Raw genomic sequence first — 19,380 nt, 5'->3', positions numbered from 1 at the left:
GGGGACTCCCCCATATAAGGAAACAGAATGAACAGCTCTGATCATCCTCCCCACACTCAGCCCCAGGCACTGTACTGTACTAGGCCTCAGGGACCAAAGCCAAGGCGGGAGGGAAGAAAGGGAGGCCCGTTCACTCCCTGATGCAGAGCTGTCCCACAGGGGCTCCCAGTGAAGACCTGGAGGCTTCCCACCCCCAGGGAGGGGAACCTTGCCCAGTGCTGTCCTTGTCTGTGCCTCACTCCCAGCCGAGGAGGCAGCCCCTGGGGAACCAGGGATCTGCATTTCAGCACCACCACCTGGACACCCGGGAGCCCCACGTCACCAATGGTCTCAAAGGCACTGCTTCTCACCTGAATACGAAGCACTGAGCAACATGCCTAGCACACAGTAGGTGCTCAATCAAGGGTGGGTTCCTTCCCCCAAGCCCAGCATCTATTTGTCCTTGCATTCTTCCTCCAGGCCTGTCTTCATCACCCTCTCCCCTTTCAACACACTGACCTGGGCTGTACAGATGGGCAGGTGGGCCTGGCAGAACTTTGTTGCCTGTTAAGCCCTCAGCTGCCCACTGGGGAACCCCAAGACAGTACTCAGGATGGAGGCAGGACCCTGCGGGCCCTCCCTCCACCCAGGCCCAGTTCCTCCCATGGCAGTTTCTAAGGCCCATCCCCAAAGAGACAGCCTTGGAGAAGGGAGACTGTTTTGACAGGCATGTCTCTCAATATCTTTCTGGGGCTTTGCCCGAATGCCAAAAGCACATCTAAATAAACAGGAAAGGGAAGAGAAGATCCCATCCAGATCCTGCCACCTCTCTCAGCTCCAGGAGGGGAGAGATGCTGGGTGCACGAGCTGGCAGGCCGACCTGACACTGCGGCAGGCTGGTGGGGGCACTAGAAAAGGGCTGGGGGTGGTGGGGGTCCTGTTTCCAGAGTCACAGGGTGAGAATCAGGAGGGCCCACAGAGGGCAGCCAGGCCAGTGATACTGAGGAGACATCTGAGGCCCAGAGGGCAGTGGGACCTGCTCAGCATCATCAGGCGGAGCCATTAGAACCTGGGTCCCCTGCTCTTTGCCCAGTGCTCTTTGCATCTTTAGCATCCACGCTTCAAGAACCTCCCAGGCTGCCCACACTTCCTCTTTCTGGGCCACAGTCTTCCCATCTACAACACGAGGGGTTGGACTGGGTGATCACCAAGCTCCCTTCCAGCGCTGATACTTGATGATTCTATAAAGTCAGAGCAGCTGCCAGGGCCAGGCTGCCTGGGCCGCCCCAGGCTAGGCACTAACAGCATCAGGGAATTCTCTGGCTTTGCCCAAATCCTTCAGATGCGCCATTCCTCCTGCCCTCCCCTTCCCTGTTCCCCGGTCTCTACCCTCAGCAGGCCGCCTGGCTTCTCTGGCCTCCTTCCCTCAAGGGTATGCACCATCAAAGAGGGTTCCAGCTGGAGAATGACTCACTAACGTGGAATGTCAGACACTGTGACAGGCGAAAGAGGGGAGGCATCTTAAGCTGGGATTAAGTTGGTGCCTTCCTGGTGGCCACCTACTCACAGGCCACCCTATGCCCACAGAACCCTCTACAATCTCATACCAGTGAGATCGCCACATATTCTGCCTAGAAAAGGTAGCCAGACTACTTAAGTCATACAAAGAAAACCAATTCATAGGCCTTGAGAGCCTTCAGGGAAGCCCCAGGAAAAGGCTGGACCCTGACATTCCAGGGTCACTGTTGTGTTAAAATACTGCCTGGAAAAACACACTTAAACATGTTCTCATAGAGAAATATACAGGGCCAGAAACATACACAAGTTCAAGGACAGGCATGCATACAAATGCACACAGGAAAGGCATCCCACAAAGAAATGTATGTGTAAGCATACAAGTACCCCAGTACCACCACACATACAGACACACACAAACACGTACGCATTGATCAGCACACACACGAATACACACATACACGGCCATGAAACATACAAGCTAACATACAAATACACTGAAACAAGTCCATAAATATACACATGTACTCAGCTATCATTAGGCACCCGCAGAATTGTGCAGACACACAAGCTAAACACATGGGCCCACGTGTGCTCAAATTAACAACCAGGACAGGAAGGGCAAGCGGCCCAGGAAGCTCCAGAGTTGGGAGCCCAGATCTCAGGACCAAGGCAAGAAAACAGCTCTTAACGGCTTCCAAGATGACCCCCTCTGCTTTTCTCACAGGGCTTCACTTTGTGGCAGTCTTTGAGGACAACAACTTGTTTGCTCCTCTCACACTCAGAAAGCTTGCCTTTACAGCTCCTGGAACCTGTGGCTTTTGGAGTTCTGTTCCCTGGCAAGAGCTGAAGGTCCCTGCCCTAAACATTTCTCCTGCCCATCAGCACACCTGAAATTCCACCGTTTGACACACCTCTTTAGGTCCTAAGGGTAATTCGATCTCTAGGAATCCCCAGGTAAAATGTAAATAATTTTCATCCTTCCTCCGGAAGAGGGTGAGAGCAGGGGATTCCACCACTTAATGGCTATGGGGCCTTGGGCTCATGACTTAACCCTCTATGCCTGTGTCCTCTTCTGTAAAATGGGGACAAGGTAGTTGTGAAGATTCAATGAGATCACGCATGGAAGAAACTTAGCCCATTTCCCTGCATACAATAAATACGAACTGCTATCATTGCGGTCATGATCACTTTCATTGTCATAGTTTTTTTGTTTTCTTTTTTTGTTTGTTTTTTTGAGATGGAGTCTCTCACTGTTGTCAGGCTGGAGTGCAGTGGCGCGATCTCAGCTCACTGCTATCACTTCCTTTGACCACCAGAGACCAGCCCAGCCGTTAGCCAGAAAGGCCTGGGCCGTTCCTCCTGCCTGGGAAGGAAGACCCTCCACACCCTTCAGGTACCTCCTCAGTCTTTCTCTTAGAGGCCTCCCCTGATGTCCCCACACTAGGCCAAGTCTCCCTGTAGACTTACCACAGTTGTAATCATAAGTGTGTTTGTTGGCCGGGTGCGGTGGCTCACGCTTGTAATCCCGGCACTTTGGGAGGCCGAGGCGGGCGGATCACGAGGTCAGGAGATCGAGACCACGGTGAAACCCCGTCTCTACTAAAAATACAAAAAAATTAGCCGGGCGTGGTGGCGGGCGCCTGTAGTCCCAGCTACTCGGAGAGGCTGAGGCAGGAGATTGGCGTGAACCCGGGAGGCGGAGCTTGCAGTGAGCCGAGATCGCGCCACTGCACTCCAGCCTGGGTGACAGAGCGAGACTCCGTCTCAAAAAAAAAAAAAGTGTGTTTGTTTACTGCCTCCCCCACCCCATACTGGACTGTAAAGCCTCCAGAGCAGGGGCCATGGCAACCTGGGTCTCCAGTGCTGGATGCCTGGCAGGTATTCTCTCAATAATTCCTGAATGAATTCACAAATATTTAATGATATAAAAGGAAAAAGAGAAAGTGCCCTGTGGGGCTTTTTAAAAAGATTTCACTTGGGAGCAATCTGGGCAGACTTGCTGGAGGAGGCAGCTCTTGACAGCATTTTAGAAACATTGAAGGTGGGACAGCAGGTGGGCTTGCTGAGATTGGCTGGGGCAGGATAGGCACATACAGGCATTCCAGGCAGACTCACAGTATAAGCAGAGGCGTACAGGTAGGACAGCGGGGAGTCTGGCTGCCCTGGGAGGCCCCTGGAGTTATCACAGGTCCCTCCAGCCTCCAAGTTACACACCACCACCTGAGCCTGGGCTTGTAATCCCTTCCCCAGGGCAGAGGACACCTAAGTAAAGGGGAACCCTAAGGAACACTGAGAGTCTAACGGAGGAAAAAGAGGGGAGCCCAGATTTGAAGAGGGTAAAGGTGAAGCTGGGAGGGGAGTTGAGGACATCGGCAGGGCCCTCCTGATATCTGCCAGTGCCCAGGACTGGGCGGGCATCAGCGAACAGAAACGAGTTACGCATTCCCAAGGTCCCAGCTTGGGATGTGACAACCCAGAGCAGCCAGGGAGTGACTCATTGTCCCATAAATCCTCCAGCTGACACTTGCCTTAACATAATAAGCCTGTCCCAGAGAGGTCTGGATGGCTACAAACACCTCATCAGCTCTTTAAGCTCTCAGCCAGCCCTGGCCAAGGGGTGGGGAGTTGGATACCCAGGGCCTCATGGCTGCAAGGAAGCCGATTCCACCAGGAAGTTACACCCCTGCAGCAGGGTCTATACTATCTCCGCCTGCCTGCACGTCCTATCACTGAGGTCCCAGCCAGTCCTCCCGGGGCCACTTGCTGACTTTAGTGCTCATTCCCCAGCAAAACTCCCCTATCCTGTGCTCTGTGCACTGCATAAGTGGCAAGAAAACCATGTTTGGAGTCTACAAGTCTGGGGTCAAAACCCAGCTCTGCTATTAATACTAATGAGGGCTCTTCCAACACGCTGCTGAGAATTAGTCAGATGTATTTAGTAAGCCCTGTCTAAGCTTCAGGCACTGTATTAGAGCTTCCCATGACTTCTCTTTAATTCTCACAACCCAGTGTGCAGATGGGAGAACAGAAGTTCAGAAAGGGCAACTAATTTGCACAGCACCGCACGGCCAGGAAGCGGCAGAGCTGGGTTCAACACAACAGACAGGCTGCTCCAGAGCTAAAGCTCTCATGTAATTCCATTACCAGACTGACGCGCTGAGCCAGCACCTAAGCTGCTCTGTGACTCAGTTTCCCTGCTGTACAACGTGGGGATTAGTCTAGCTGATCGCTAAATTCTTTCCAGCTTGGTTGTGCCTCCCTGGTGACCCATTTGCAGGTGACAACGCATGGGGGGGAATCTCCTGGGGACAAAGGGGCACTAATGGTGGGACTTTCAGGCTTGCGCTGGGCCACAGGGAACTTCTGTTGGGTAGGATTCCCCTGCACTTCCAGGCACCCAGCTGGCCCGGGTGGCCCCAGGGCAGCAAGGCAGGAAAGAAGTGCTATCTTGTTTCTCTCCCTGGACCAAGAGCCACCAAGGAAACAACAGGACCCCAGGGAGCTCCAGGCCTGAGGACCAGTAAACACTAGTGGGAGGGAGGGGCGGGGGAAACGCCATAAATCCACCCGAGCAAGCAGTGCTTTTAAAAGCCCTTTTCACTACAGAATACAAAATGCACCATTTTGGGAGAGGATTTTATAGGCTATTTCTCCTCCTGGGTGATTTACCATCTGCGGGCCAAGGTTCACCTGGGAGTCCTGGCCTCAGAAGGCCCATGGGTATGGGGTGGAGTCAAGGTCAGTTTCTTCTTTTTTTTTTTTAGACGGAATTTCACTCTGCCACCCAGGCTGGAGTGTAGTGGCGCGATCTCAGCTCACTGCAACCTCCACCTCCCGGGTTCAAGCTATTCTCCTGCCTCAGCCTCCATAGTAGCTGGAGTTACAGGCATGTGCCACCACACCCGGCTAATTTTTTGTGTTTTTAATAGAGATGGGGTTTCACCATGTTGACCGTGTTGGTCTAGAACTCCTGACCTCAGGTGATCCACCCACCTCGACCTCCCAAAGTGCTGGGATTACAGGCATGAGCCACCACCCCTGGCACTTTTCAAGGCAAGGGCTGGTGTCCTGCTGGCCTCTGGTGGGCTGGGTCACTTGTCTTGACCTGTCCTCCCCAGGCAGGGGGCCACTCTGGCCTCAGACACACAGTGTGGGGGCTGGCAGAAGTGGAGAGGTCACGGCTCACCCTCTTCCCTGCTCACCCTGCACTTACTCCATTTAATTCGTTTAGTCCCTGTCTCTGTCTCGTGCACCTTCATTCCACAAGCCCCTGACGAGCCTGCCACAGGTGAGTCCTTGCGCCAGTCCTGGGAGTTCAGACAAATCAGAAACAGTCCCTGTCCTTGAGAAGGTGACCACTGTCCGGTGGGAGAGACAGAAGTGATGGATCATGAAGTCACAGAGTCCGTGAGGGAGCATGTACAGGTGGGGTGTTCTGCAACCTGGACAGAGCCCTGGATGGCACTAGTGAGCTCTGGAGACACAGAAATGAGGAGGAATTGTGGATAGAAGGACCCGCCCACACAAAGGCATAGAAGCTGGGACAGCCTGGGGGGCTTGAATGCCAGGCTGGGAGCCGGATCCCCCACCCTGCTGGGAGCCATCTAAGGTGCTGGAGCAGGGGAGTAACAAGCTCAGCTCGTTTTAGACGTTCTTTAAGCAATTCCACAGGAGAAGTTACTCATCCCGATGCAGAGCCTTGTGTTAGAAACAGATGTCACTGCTGCCACCTCCACAGAGGGCCTCCTGGCTTTGGAAACAACAATTGCTGCTCGACAACTCAGATATAATTATGTCTGTAATCCCACCAAAATGCCACTTGATCGTCTCATTTTCGTAGCATGAGGAGGTGGGGAAATGAAGGCGTCTGAGCCTTGCCCCTGACATGCAGGCCCCCCCACCTCCCAGGAAAGGGGAGGACCTGCAGGGCCACAGGGCAGGATGGCAAGAGGAGAGCAGTTCTCTCCTATCCCAGGGGTGTCTGACCCCTAGGGTCAGGCCTGCTCAAAGCAGGGGCAGGACAAGATAAGGCAGAGAGATGGGGAGGCCTGGGTCCAAATCCCAGCTCTGTCCCTGCAAGCTGTGTGGCCCAGGACAATGCACCTCCCCTCTCTGGGCCTCAACATCCTCGTCCATAAGATGGAGAGAAAAACAGCACTGACGAGCAAACACTGGGCTGCGTGCTATGGGCCAGGAGCTGTGAGAAGTTCAAGATCCAGGCCCATGAGCGGAGCCATCCTCAGCTAGCTCTTCACTCCCCATCTGCCTTGATTTTCTCACCTTCTAAGGGTAAGATTTGTGTTATCTGAGCCTCGGGTTGTAAGGATTAAATGAGACAATACTTAGAAAGTGCTCAGCACAGGGCCTGACCCAGAGTACTGTGTAGAACAGGATTCAAAATCCCCCATCGTACAGACAGCAGAGGTGGTAGAGCTGGGATTCGAACCCAGGCCAGTGGGACTTGGAGTGCAAGCTCTGACCACCACCCTGCCTCTCCCACAATGCCCGCCTTACCCCCTCTCAAAGCAGTGGTAGGTGGAACAGGTGCCTATAACCCATCGAAGGCTGGCAGTGACTGAGTGTCTGTCAGCATCAGCCTGGTGACCACAGTGCAGCAGCCCTGCCTGGCAGATCACATGCTGGTCCACCTCACCCTGTGCCCTTCCTCTTGGTGGACAGCTGTCTCAGTCCCAGACCTTGTTCCATCCAGTGTCCCTGACCAGGGTCCCCTTTCAGAACCCCTGGCTTTCTGGTCAACCCAGGCCCAGCTGGTACAGCCAGTCATGCCAGGCCCAGTCATTGACAGGTGCTCCCAGATCTGAGCTGCTCCCAGGCCCCAGCAGTGCACTCTACACCTTGTTTAGCACAGTGGACCAGCTCCCTGTGGCCCCGACACACAAACCCCTGGGACTTCAACACTCACTGGGAGGAGCCACCCAGAAGTCTACTTGCTACCCTCTGCTGCCCCCAACTGGCAGGAAACCGCCCTGCGCAGACACCTCCATCTCCATCTGAACTCACCACCTGAGAACTTGGTCGCTGGTCCCCTAGGAACCCCTCCAGCCCCTCTCCACCTTCTACTGCCAAGGCTGAGCCCTAGAAGTTCAGTCAGGGGTGATGTTGCTTTGGGGCCGGGACGGAAGGGTATGGAAGGGAGAGGGGTCTGCCCAGTTACTTGGCGCTCTGGAGGAAATGTGGGGTGGAGGTGCATCCCTCACACAAGCAAAGGGAACAGGTGTGGGGAATGCTCCCTTGGGCCAGGCACTGAGCCCTCACAGCCACTCTGTGGGGAGGGGTTCCTGCCCGTTTACAGACAGGGAAAGACAGTGGGGCAACTTGCCTGAGCCATCCCACAGAAGGGAGCAGTGGCCAAGATTCTAATCCTGCTCCACCCCTGGGTTGGGGGGACTATCCCTGGGAGAGGCCAGCACTGTACCCCAAGACCCTGAGTGGGTGTGAAGAGAGGAAGAAAGGCCCCCACAGAGCATTCCACCTGCCAGTTACTGAACCTGGCAGGGATTGGGGTGGTGGCCTTTACACCTTAATGGGAACCAGTTCATCTGATTCCATGCTGCCCAACAGGCTTAAGTGCAGGGCTGGGGAAATGGAATTTACAGGGATGGCCTACTGATGCATTTGGAAGACCCCAGGGCAGGAAGAAGAGGGGGTACTGAGGCTGGCTTGTTCCCTTCACTTCCATCCTCTCCACTCACACTGCCCAAGCCAAGCTGCCACTTGCCAGGATGAGGCAGGAGATTCCAGGGATCCTTGAAGTGGGCTCTTCCCCCTATCCCTGCCCAAGGGCATTCTGAGCACAGATGTTGCGGGGGGAGAGGGGGTTGGAACAGGCTCCTGAGAACCTGCTTGAGAAAAGCAATTTGCTTGTCCCCCCAACCCCATGCTGGATCCCCACCCAGTCTTGGTCTCTGCCCACTGAAGGAGCTCCAGACTCTCCTAGCCTGGTCAAGTATGCTGCACTCCATGTCCGCTCTGGCCTACTCTGGCCCACCTCACCTCCCTTGCTGAGGACCTCATACTCCTGTTAATATGGCCTTAGATCCTGTCTGCTCTGTTCACTGCCACGGATCTCTTCTCGCTTCCATTCCAGCCACTTCCCGACATTTCAGCCCCCAAACTGCTCTCAGTTCCTGCTGTCATTTGCTCATGCTGTTTCCCATGTCCTGGCCTTTGCCTGGAATGTCCTTTCCCCTTCACCTGCCTGGAAATTACTTCACCAAGCCCCAGCTGGCCCTTCTGTATTTCTGCAGGTAGCAACTACGTTTTCATCCTCTTTGTATCCTCAATGACCGGCATAGGCCCTGACACATAGTTGGTGGTGATGGCAAATTTATTGAAAGAAAGAATAAAGAAAGGCAAAAGGAGAGAAGAAAGTAAGTTCGTTCACACCGCGGCAAGACTCGCAGACCAGAGCTGGGCTCCCGCCCCTGCCACCCACCAGCTGTAGACCTGCTGAGGCCAGGCCCTTCTCCTCCCTGAGCCTGGGATCCCCAACTGTAAAATGGAGCTAATGAAACCACCTTCCTGTGTATTAATGGGGTGGGGCGACAGCCTCCCAACCCTACCAATACTGCAGCAGTCCCACCTCTGTCCCAGGCCTCAGACTAGCCTGGTCTTGGATTCAGGAGGCTCCAAGACCCCCTGTCCTCAGACTCCTGCCCCGAAGACCATCCTTGCCCCACCCTGGCCACCCTGGACAACTCCTGAATCCCACCTTCCAACACTCCCTCTGCAGAAAAGGGGGACGCCCCCCGCGGAAGGCAGACACAGACCAAAATGACAGTAATGCTCCTTTTGGGTTTGAATAGTTGAATACCAATCAGGCTCCGTGAAGGGCAGGGATGGAGGGAGTGAGGGTGGAGGGGGCGGAGGGGGCAGGGTTTGCTCTCCCACCACCCCGCCCATCTACTGAATACACGCTGGATGCTGGGTCAGGAGACTGACTCACAGAGCGAAACTAAGCAAATTTCTTATACTTCAAGGAGAAAACTGGGGCACCCATGGTGGGACCCCACCCAGGGGTCCAGCACTACCGCCCTGTTACAGCCAGGACCGCGTGGCTGACATCCCTCCGCTGGTTGATGGGCCACAAATATAAATATGTCCCAAGTGAACGACCATCTGAGATAGACCCACAGCAGCCTGGGCCAGTGGAGGGAGCCCCAGCAAGTATCCTGGGCAAGCTGCTCCTCTCTAGGCCTCAGTTTCCCCATATACCCTCAGACAGATCTGGCTCGTCTGATCTGTGAGCCTGGCTGGCTTTTCTGTTCCCCACCCCAACAGCCACCTGGAGCCTCCGTAGCTTGGAAGGGGCACAAATGGGGGGCAGCGAGGCCGACTCTGCAGGGAGCAGAGAATGACCCCTCCTGGACCTCAAGTCACACATTCCTCCTTCAGGCAGCCCCCAGCCCAAACTTCGGGTCCCTCTACAGTTGGGGCTGGGACCTGGTGGCCAGGAAGGGGCAGTGTGCAGATGAGCGGGAGGGAGCTGTCGGGGAGCTCCAAGGGCAGTTGGACCAAAGAACACCCATTCCTCCCAGGAAATGTGATGGGGGCTGGGAGAAGGGCTCAGCTGAGACGGGGTGGCTGATGTCCAGGTGCTGGGAGGAGAGGACAGGAAGGAGTAAGGGGTGAGGACCACTGGATGCAGGGGAGACCTGGGCTCAATTCCAGGCCCTACCCTAGACATGCTGTGTGACCTCAGGAAAGGACTCTCCCTTTTATGATTCTCAGTCCCTCCTCTGTATAGGGAAGGGTTGAACCAGTTAATTTCCAACAGCCTTTCCATGGTGACATGGGCGGGAGGGTCACCCACTAGCTTGCATATTTGTATTCACATGCATGTTTCTTGTGTTTGTGTGACAGAAAGACAGCTGAAACATGGGGAGGGTGCAGGGAGGCTATAGGAGTGGGAAGAGGGGTGAGCAGCTGGGAAATCTGAGGTCCACAGCCCAGAGGTCTACTGCTAGCTCCACTCACAGCCATCATCCACTGTAGTTCTTGTATCCTGCAGGAGGAAGTCCAAAGGCTTTAGCTCACCCACCAAGGTCTCTCACTCTTCTCTCCGGGCCCTGAACCCATCCAGCACTCCAATCACACAGGGCCATTAGCTTGTTTCTATTCACTTCAGTAACTGAAATACTCTTCTCCCTTGGTTCCTGACGAACTCCTATGCACCCCTCAAAGCCCAGCCCCAAAAGTCCCTCCTCTAAGAATTCTTCCCTGTCCTTCCTGGCCAGAAATAACTGTTCTTTGTTCTGTCACAGCATCCTATGCAGAGTGTGCACAACCAAGCACCCAGTAAAAGTGAGTTGGTGAAAGAAACCAAAGACCTGCTCCTAGAATCATCCACAATCAACCCAGTGTTGAGTTTATCTGCAGTTTATTCCAGCCCCTTGGGCCTTCCCCTTCCTGACACTTCTCCTTCTCCATCTCACAAAAAATAGCCCTGAGACCTAATTTCAGCTAAACCTTCAAACACGACTCTCCACTTTCAACTTCCCGAGGAGGAATCAATTGGCTGTCAAGTTTCCCAGAGCCTCTGCCACCTCCTACACCCCGGGCCTGCCAGCCATCCTCAAGGTTGATGGGAGGGGGTGGGGGCAGAGGAGGGAGGGAGGAAGGACCCAGCCTGCAACAGGGAAGGATGGGGCTGAGGAAGGGGGCAGGCTGAGGAGCTTGTGGGGAGACCAGGAAGAGTCATCAGCTCTTTGCCTCCCAAATCAAACCACGGCTCCTCTGCCATGGAGTGGCAGGAGAGACAGAACAGCACGCTGTTGCTGCTAAGGGGACCAGGGCCTGGGGAAGCTGGGTGGGCACATGCAAAGCCCCCAGACCCAGCCTGACCATTGGTCTATGCAGATCCAGGGCCCCAGCTTGCTGCCTGCCACCCTTCCCTCCTTCCCTTCCAGAAGACGCTACTGGCACAGAGCAGACAGACCTGGGTTTGAATCTCAGGAGCCTGAGAGCTGATGGCCACATATGCACACGAAGCCTCTCTGGTCATCTACTCCCAGGCCCCTTCCCCCACCCTCATTCAGGGCCCCCTATAACTTGCAGGGCACATACCAGCCTCGTAGCACTGTGTGGTCCTGAAGAGCCACTCCCCTACCCCCCAACTCTCCCTATAGGAGGGAGGGAGTTGTCCCAGATGGGCAGAAATTTCCATTCCTGGCCAAGCCACAAAGCTGGTATGAGGCTGTGCAGGGCCTGAAACCCGGGTCGGGGAACTCTCTAGAGCCCATTCTCTTAGCTACTGCACCAGAACATTTAAGCACCTATTTATGCCTGAACTGTACGCTGCCTTACAAAGTCCATCCCCCACATTTCACAAAAGGGGAAACTGAGGCTCTCCCAGGGTCATATAGTCTACAAGAGGCAGGGGCGGGACTAGCACTGAGCCTTCAACACCCTGCAGAGTGGCTGCAGGTCCTCGGCTGACTCACAAAATGAGGAGGGGTGGCATGTGAGGGTGTAAACAACCCAGGCTCCTGAACCGCTGTCAGCTGGGTGGCGACCTCTGACAAGCCCTTCTCAGGCCTCAGTTTCCATGGAGAAGGTGGACAGGCTGAGCCTTGTAGACCTTACACCCTGACTCATTGATTCTCCCTAAGGAGCACCCCTGTAAGAGATGCTGACAGCCCGCCATCTGGGTTTGAAATGGCAGTGAAGGTGGCAGTTATTCCAGTGCGTCCTGTGGCGTCTCCCCTGCCTCCCCGAGGCAAAACCATGTTTCCCGGGTTCCCTTGAGGGTCTACACAGAGCAGAAGTCAGCTGAGCACGTGAGGACATAGCTTTTGGGAGCCTGTAAGTGAGCAAGTGTGTGCTACGGGCTAGGGGAGGGAGTAGGTGCTTCTGGCCCTGCACAGGGTCTGTCTGAGGGACTGTCCCCAAGGCCCAGGCCAGGCTTACCTCTGACCTTTCCCCAAACACCCTGTCCTCTGCCTGCACTCCAACCCTCCTAGACCTTTACTGATGTTTTACAGCCAAAAATGGAAACCCGATTTGGATGTTAATGATGGATTTCATCCCTGAAGCACCTACCATGGGTCAGACTTGGGCGACCACATTTACCAAGTCCACAGTCCAAGCAAAGTCGGTCATTCCACATTTTACTGTCAAGAACACGAGGCTCACTGGCTACCGAGATCACATGGATCATGGAAGAGCTGGGATTTGAACCCAGTTCCCCACCTCCGAGTTCTCCAGTCCCCCCAGCTCCCAGCACCCAGCCCAGAAAAAGAATCTCAAATCACATCCCTTAAGGACCAAGGTGCCCTGGAAAGGACACAAAACGTAGATGTCCGGCAGTCCTGACTCAGGAGCTGAGTGACACCAGCTAAAGAATGTCACCTCTGAACCTCAGTTTCCTCACCTGTGAAATGGGCACACTAATAGTGCCTCCCCTAGAGGGTTGCCATAAGAAGTGGGCAGAACGACCACCTTGAACATGCTCTCCATCCTGCAGACCCTAACCGGGCAGGTGGGACTTGAGTTGAGTCCCAGGCAGCTCGAGGTTCCCAAGGCTGGCTCTAACCGAAGGTGGTTTTTACCCTGGGAGACAGAATGAAGACACCACTACAGGGAAAACACCGATCCTAGCTGTCACTTAAAGAGCTGCAAATTATAAAAACTTTAAGGCGTGATAATACCCCTATTAGAGCAACTCAGGAAAGGGAAATAGCGGGAAAAGCGATGCTGATGGGGTGCTGGGAGGGTGTGGGGCAATGGATCCGCCTCCTAGCTTGAGGATGGGTGTGCTTCATGCCCTGCAGTCAGAGAGACCTGGGCTCGAATCTTGGTTCCGCCACTTAGTAGCAGTTGGAGCTTAGGCAGCAAGTGACTTTACCTCTCGGAACCTGTTTCCTCACCTGGGAAATGCGGTAACCAATGTTTCAGCTGTAAGTGTGTTTCCTGGATGAAGAGAGATCAGGTAGGCTGGGCGTGGTGGCTCACGCCTGTAATCCCAGCACTTTGGGAGGCCGAGGTGGTAGGATCACCTGAGGTCAGGAGTTCGAGACTAGCCTGGCCAACATGGCAAAACCCCGTCTCTACTAAAAATACAAAAAATAGCTCGGGGTGGTGGCAGGCTCCTGTAATCCTAGCTACTCGGGGGGCTGAGGTGGGAGAACTGTTTGAACCCGGGAGGGAGAGGTTGCAGTGAGCCAAGATCACACCACTGCACTCCAGCCTGAGCGACAAAGCAAGATTCTGCCTCAAAAAAAAAAAAAAAAGAGAGAGAGAGAGATCAGGGATGTAGGACAGTGAGCCCAGTGTCTGGCACACAGTAGGCACTTCATCAATGGAGGCGGCTACTATTACTAATTATTATTAGTCATCGTTCCCTAGGGCCCCCCTGAAGGCCCACCCTGCCTGCTGTGGCCCCAGGGATCCAGAGAGATCACAACTTGGTCTTTGCTCCAGCTGATGGGGGTCACCCTTGCCCCAGCCTCCAGGCGCTCCCTGCAGGCTGGAGACCAGCTTCCTGAGACCCCCTGGCAAAACTCAGGGCCATGACCCTGAATCCTCTCAGCACAGGCTTCCTCCTCGTTGCCCGCAGGCTCAACCCCCAGCTGGGTACTCAGAATCACCTCCTGGGGAAAGCTTGTTAAAATGCAGATTCCCAGGCCCTGCCCTGGCCCAGTGGACTGAAATCTTAAAGAAGGACAATAAGCTAGTTTTTAAGGCATTTTTATAACATATCGACAGTGGAGAGAATCAGTGGCCCTGGGGAAAGCCCCATCCCTTTGGCCTGGTACTGGAGGTTCCACGTGATCTTGACTCAGCCAGGCCTCCCAGCCTTACCTCCTACCCCGTCCTCCAGATCCCCTCAGCTCCAGCTCCACCAAGCATTTCTGCATGCCACAAACACATCAGCCCCTGACCTTATGAGCTCACATTCTCACGCTGACACTAAGTACTAGGAAAGAGAAGAGCAGGCTGCTGTGATGGGGAAAACCAAGAGAGCTTCCTTGAGGTGGTGTGGTCAGGAGTTGATATCTGAGCTGATGCCCAAGGGATGAGGAGCCAGCCCTAAGGCAAGCAGAGGAAATCTCTAGGGTGCCTCCATACCTTTGCAACTGCTGTTCTCCCTCCCTGGAAATCCTCCCCTCTCTCTCTGTCCTTGCCTAGCCATTTCCTACAGACCCTTCAAGACGCAGCTCAAAAGCTAGCTCCCGTGGGACCCCCTCCCAACCCACTGGGAATAGCCAGTCACTTCCAGCTCCCCTGGAGCCCCTATATGATGCTATCCAGTGACAGCCAGGCATGCACACTCTCTGTTCCCGCCACCCAGAACCTTCTTTCCTCTGCTCGCACACAGCAGGCATGCCAGAAAAACTGATGAGTGAATGAATGGATGAACAAACCATCCAACACCCACCTGCCCTACAGACCTGAGCTTCCTGGAGAAAGGAATGTGTCTATGTCATCGCTACGTTTCTGGTGCCTGGCACAGCCCTGGAGAGAGGTACACACAGTAATGCTCCTGAATGAGGGAGTGAAGGGACCCAGAACTCTGGTGTGTGTGTGTGTGTGTGTGTGTGTGTGTGTACACGCAGAAATGCAGAAGGGCATGAACAGTCAGACGTTAAGGGTCATTGGGTTCTGTTTCCATAAAGTTGTTTAGGTTTGTAATTTTTAAAAAGTCTGTGTGCTGGTGGGGACCACTCAATTCAATAGCTACGATATATATTCTGTTTTGTCGGTTCTAAGCCATCATCAGTTGTAAGATATAGCATTATTTTATGTACCACCAAGAAAGATTTAAATTATGGTATGCCATGAGAGGTGTTAAAATATATGGAAACAAAAATAGTGCATCTTTTCAGGATTGCAGAAGCACAGTGTGTGCGCGCCCTCAAGGGTACATTTATCTAAACTAACAAGAGCCTCTTCTCTTCCCGGGCCAGCTCAGCGCTGGGCCCCACAGCCTTCGGTGCTGTCTGTCCTCCACCTGCCCCCTCCCTCTCAGGATGGGACCCCCCATGTGGCCACCGGGACCAGGGCTGAGCCACGGAGATGGGAGCAGCTGAGGGATTGGATACCTAGAGCAAGGGAGGCCGGATGCTCTCCGGGTCCACGAGGCTCCAGGAAGGGGGGCCGCGGGGTCACAGAGCAGCACCCCGGGCGAGGTGGTGATGGTGGTGGCAGTGGCGGTGGTGGTGACGCAGAGATAGTTACCGTGACCCGGAACGGCGTGGCGGCCGAGGGCTCCATGCTGGGGCTCTTCTCGGAGAGGCTGCCGGGCAGGCTGCGCCGAGAGCCCGGCCTTTCTTGAGGCGACTCTGCCAACAGAGGAGAAGAGAGAGGTTGAACAAGAACAGCCAAGGCCACACAGCTAGGGCCTCCTGCCACTCCCATCCCAGCCAGGACAACAGACAAACTGGTCCCTAGAAAATGGTCCAGGCACTATGGAAAAGTCTGGCAGTTCCTCCAAAAATTAAAAATACAAGTACCACGTGATCCAGCAATTCCACTCCTGGGTATAACCCAAAATAATTGAAAACAAGTTCTCAAATACCTGTATGCAAATGTTCACAACAGCCCAATAGTGGAAACCCAAGTGTCCATCAGCAGAAGCATGGACACACACACATGGTACTGACATGCAAGGGAATACCATTCTGCTCTAAAAAGGAATGACGTTCTGATTTAAGCTGTAACGTGGATGGACCTTGAAAACATTACACTGAGTAACCCAAAAGGACATATTTTGTATGATCCCACCCATTTATATGAAATATCTAGAAGAGGCCAATTGGTAGAGACAGAAAGTAGATTTGAAGTTAGCAGAGGCTGATGAGAGAGGGGAACAAAGAGTTATTGCTTAATGGTACAGAGTTTCTGTAAAGGGTGATGAAGAGTTTTAGGAATGGATAGTGGTGATGGTTGTAGAACATTACAAATGGACTTCATGCCACTGAATTGTACACTTAAAACTAGTTAAAATGATAACTTTTATGTTTTACATATTTTATCACAATTTTTTAAAAAGGGGGATAAAAAAGGCCTGGCACAGTGGCTCACACCTGTAATCCCAGCACTTTGGAAGGCCGAGGCGGAGGGATCACCTGAGGTCAGGAGTTCGAGATCAGCCTGGCCAACATGGTGAAACCCCGTCTCTACTAAAAATACAAAAATTAGCCAGGAGTGGTGTCGTGTGCCTGTAGTCCTAGCTACTCGGGAGGCTGACGTGGGAGAATCACTTGAACCCGGGAGGCGAAAGTTGCAGTGGCCCGAGATCGTGCCACTGCACTCCAGCCTGGGCAGCAGAGTGAGACTCTGTCTCAAAAAAAAGAGGGGGAAGTTTCCCCAAAACCCCCACTCTTTGTAATGTAGTGGGCTCCCTGTCACTGGAGGCATACAAGCAGACAGATAACTGAGCCATCTCCTGGGATGCCACACTTGGGGAGCTTGGATGACTTCTCAAGTTTTCTATTTGTTTTAGAGACAGGGCCTCATTCTTTCGCTCAGGCTGCAGTGCAGTGATGCAATCATACTCACCCAGCCTAGAATTCCTAGGCTCAAGCAATCATCCTGCCTCAGCCTCCCAAGTAGCTGGGACCACAGGAGCACCTCAACACAACTACCTAATTAAAAAAAAAATTTGTAGAGATGCGGTCTTCCTTTGTTGCCCAAGCCAGTCTCAAACTCCTGGCCTCAAGCCATCCTCCCACCTTGGCCTCCCAAAGTGCTGGGATTACAGGGCTCAGCCACTATGTCAGTCCCCATGTTTTCAAACATGAGAATCTGTGACTGCTGGCTTCCAGTTCAGACCTTCTTTTCCAGAGGCTTTAAATTTGGGAGGCCTAGAGAGGCCAGTGGGAAATCCAGAATCCAGGACAGCAGCCAGCCACTCGGTGCTCACGGGTCACTGCTACATCACCAGGAGGCGCTCAGGGCAGCCATAGCTTCCATGGGTCAAGAGAGGCTGATCATCTGGGTTTTTCAAAATATGAAGTATTCTGACTCTTAAATGGTGGCAGCTTATTGAAAACTTTTAGTCACGGCCTTAGCACACCTACATAAAACCTCCTGAGTCTGTCCAACCTGCCAACCTGGCCACTTTCCTCACTGGTTCCCCCACAACAGTGTGGCACCAGCTGCCTCTTTGCCATTGCTCCAGAGGTGGCCCCCAACAGAGGACTCCCTTCCTGCTCCCTTTCCCCAGCCCGGTCCATACTGCAGGCCCTAGAGGAGGTCCTAGGTGACCCCCTCTACCTCTAGCTCTTGCCTCGCTTTTGGCTCCTACAGCAATAACTAGACCTGAGTCTCCTATCAATGCTCTCATTTGCAGTGTATGTGTGTGTGTGTGTGTGTGTGTGTGAGTGTGTGTGTGTGTGTGTGTGTGTGTGTGTGTGTCTGCAGAACTCCCAACACCTACGCCTAAGCTGGCTGCATCTCCACCTTCCCAGCACCCTGCATGGAGCCTGGTGCGTGGGGGGTGCCTGGGAAAGACCTGTTGACTCGCAAGGGAGAAAAAGGACAGGGCAGAGGTTCCCCTGGTAGGTGTGAACACACAGGGGTGTGGAGTGAGATGGGAATGCCCAGACAAACACACGTGCATGTTTATACTCATGCAGATACTCCAATGTGTACACTCCCAGACCCACCCCAGGTACACATTGAGCAGGGGACGTGCGCACACACACACAGGACAGATGACATGGGGTTCACACAAGGATCAGGCTTTCCAGAAGGCAGAACAGGATGCTGGGGCGCTGTGCGCTTTCCAGGCCATTCCCTCCACACAGTCACATGGACAGGAGTCCACAGAAGCACAGGCTTCATCCTGAGCCTTGGCTAATGGCCAAGCAGGCAAAGCTGTCCTGAGACTGGTTCAGGCCCACTGACCTCCAGGCAGGCCTGAGGCAGGCATTGACACCAGGTTCAGACCATCCAGCCCCAGGCGCCTCTTCCAGAAAAGCTCCCTTCCCACATGGCTCATCCTCAGCCTGGCGCCATCTGTCTCTTAAGGCCCTTGCTGTTCCCGCACGGTGCTTCCTGCTTAGAACTTTCCTTGGACCTCCTCCTCCACAATCTCTCTAGTCACACTCAAGGGATAACCACTCTTTCTGGAGGTTTTGCTAGGAAAATTCTTCCCATGCTTTCCTGTCTGCCTTCATCTCTCACCCCTTCGCACCACCCACCTGGAGCACCCTCCTGTGCTCTGTGACAGCACATGCCACCTCCCTCTGGGAGGCTGTCACCCATAACCTATGTCCCATCTGCTATACTCAGCCAAGCTGCCAATGACCAGAGCAGAAGCTGAGGCTCAGGGTGCAGTCACCAGCCCAAGGTCACAGGGCTACTGAGCATCAGAGCAGGAATGAGGGTCCAGTGTGTCTGGACTGAGTCCATGGCTCCTTCAGCCCTAAGTCCCATGTGTCCCAACGCCCAGCCAAGGGGCCAACACATAGGAGGTACTCAGGGCTTAGTCTCGGGATGCAAACCTTAGCCAGAGGCAGACCCCCGGGTTCAGCCACCTCTCTAGGGAAAGCGGTAGAAGTGGGAGATGGGCAGTGCCAGGCACAGTCAGGACCCTGAGCCCAACTGCTTCTAATGCTCTCAATGCCCTCAGAAAGAAGGGACTCCTCACCCTGGCACCCAAGGCCATTCTACCTCACACACTCTCTGGCTTCTGTTCTTGCTAACCCTCTTTGCTGTACCTGGCACAATGCAGGAATGTCCCACCTCCACACCTTTACCCATGCTCTCCCCCTCCCTAGAATTCTCTTCCCTGGAATGGCCTCCTGCGGGAACTGTCATCCTTTGAGCTCTGGGGCAATGCTGGGGGCGCCCAGATCACTTTAGGCAGAATGACTCACAATCCCGCACATCAGTCAGCCCTGCAGACTTGCTACT

The 19,380-nt window shown here is 54.0% G+C and overlaps 1 protein-coding gene across 10 annotated transcripts in view; it reads right to left on the bottom strand.

Annotated features, from left to right (window-relative positions):
* DAB2IP (DAB2 interacting protein) overlaps window positions 1-19,380 on the bottom strand; it is a 217,058-nt gene that overhangs the window by 90,409 nt on the left and 107,269 nt on the right. For 9 of the 10 annotated variants that reach the window (XM_058446092.1, XM_058446091.1, XM_032165031.2 and 6 more), the window contains one exon: window positions 15,697-15,800. In XM_058446092.1, coding sequence (XP_058302075.1) covers window positions 15,697-15,800 — 104 coding nt within the window. Of the gene's footprint in view, window positions 1-15,560; window positions 15,651-15,696; window positions 15,801-19,380 lie in introns of those variants that run through there. The other variant, XM_032165037.2, reaches the window with a different exon arrangement.

This window comes from Hylobates moloch, unplaced genomic scaffold (assembly GCF_009828535.3).
Source record: "Hylobates moloch isolate HMO894 unplaced genomic scaffold, HMol_V3 SCAFFOLD_10, whole genome shotgun sequence".
Lineage (NCBI taxonomy): Eukaryota > Metazoa > Chordata > Mammalia > Primates > Hylobatidae > Hylobates > Hylobates moloch.
The sequence above is the reverse complement of the archived record's forward strand: the minus strand, read 5'-3'. Positions and strand labels throughout refer to the sequence as shown.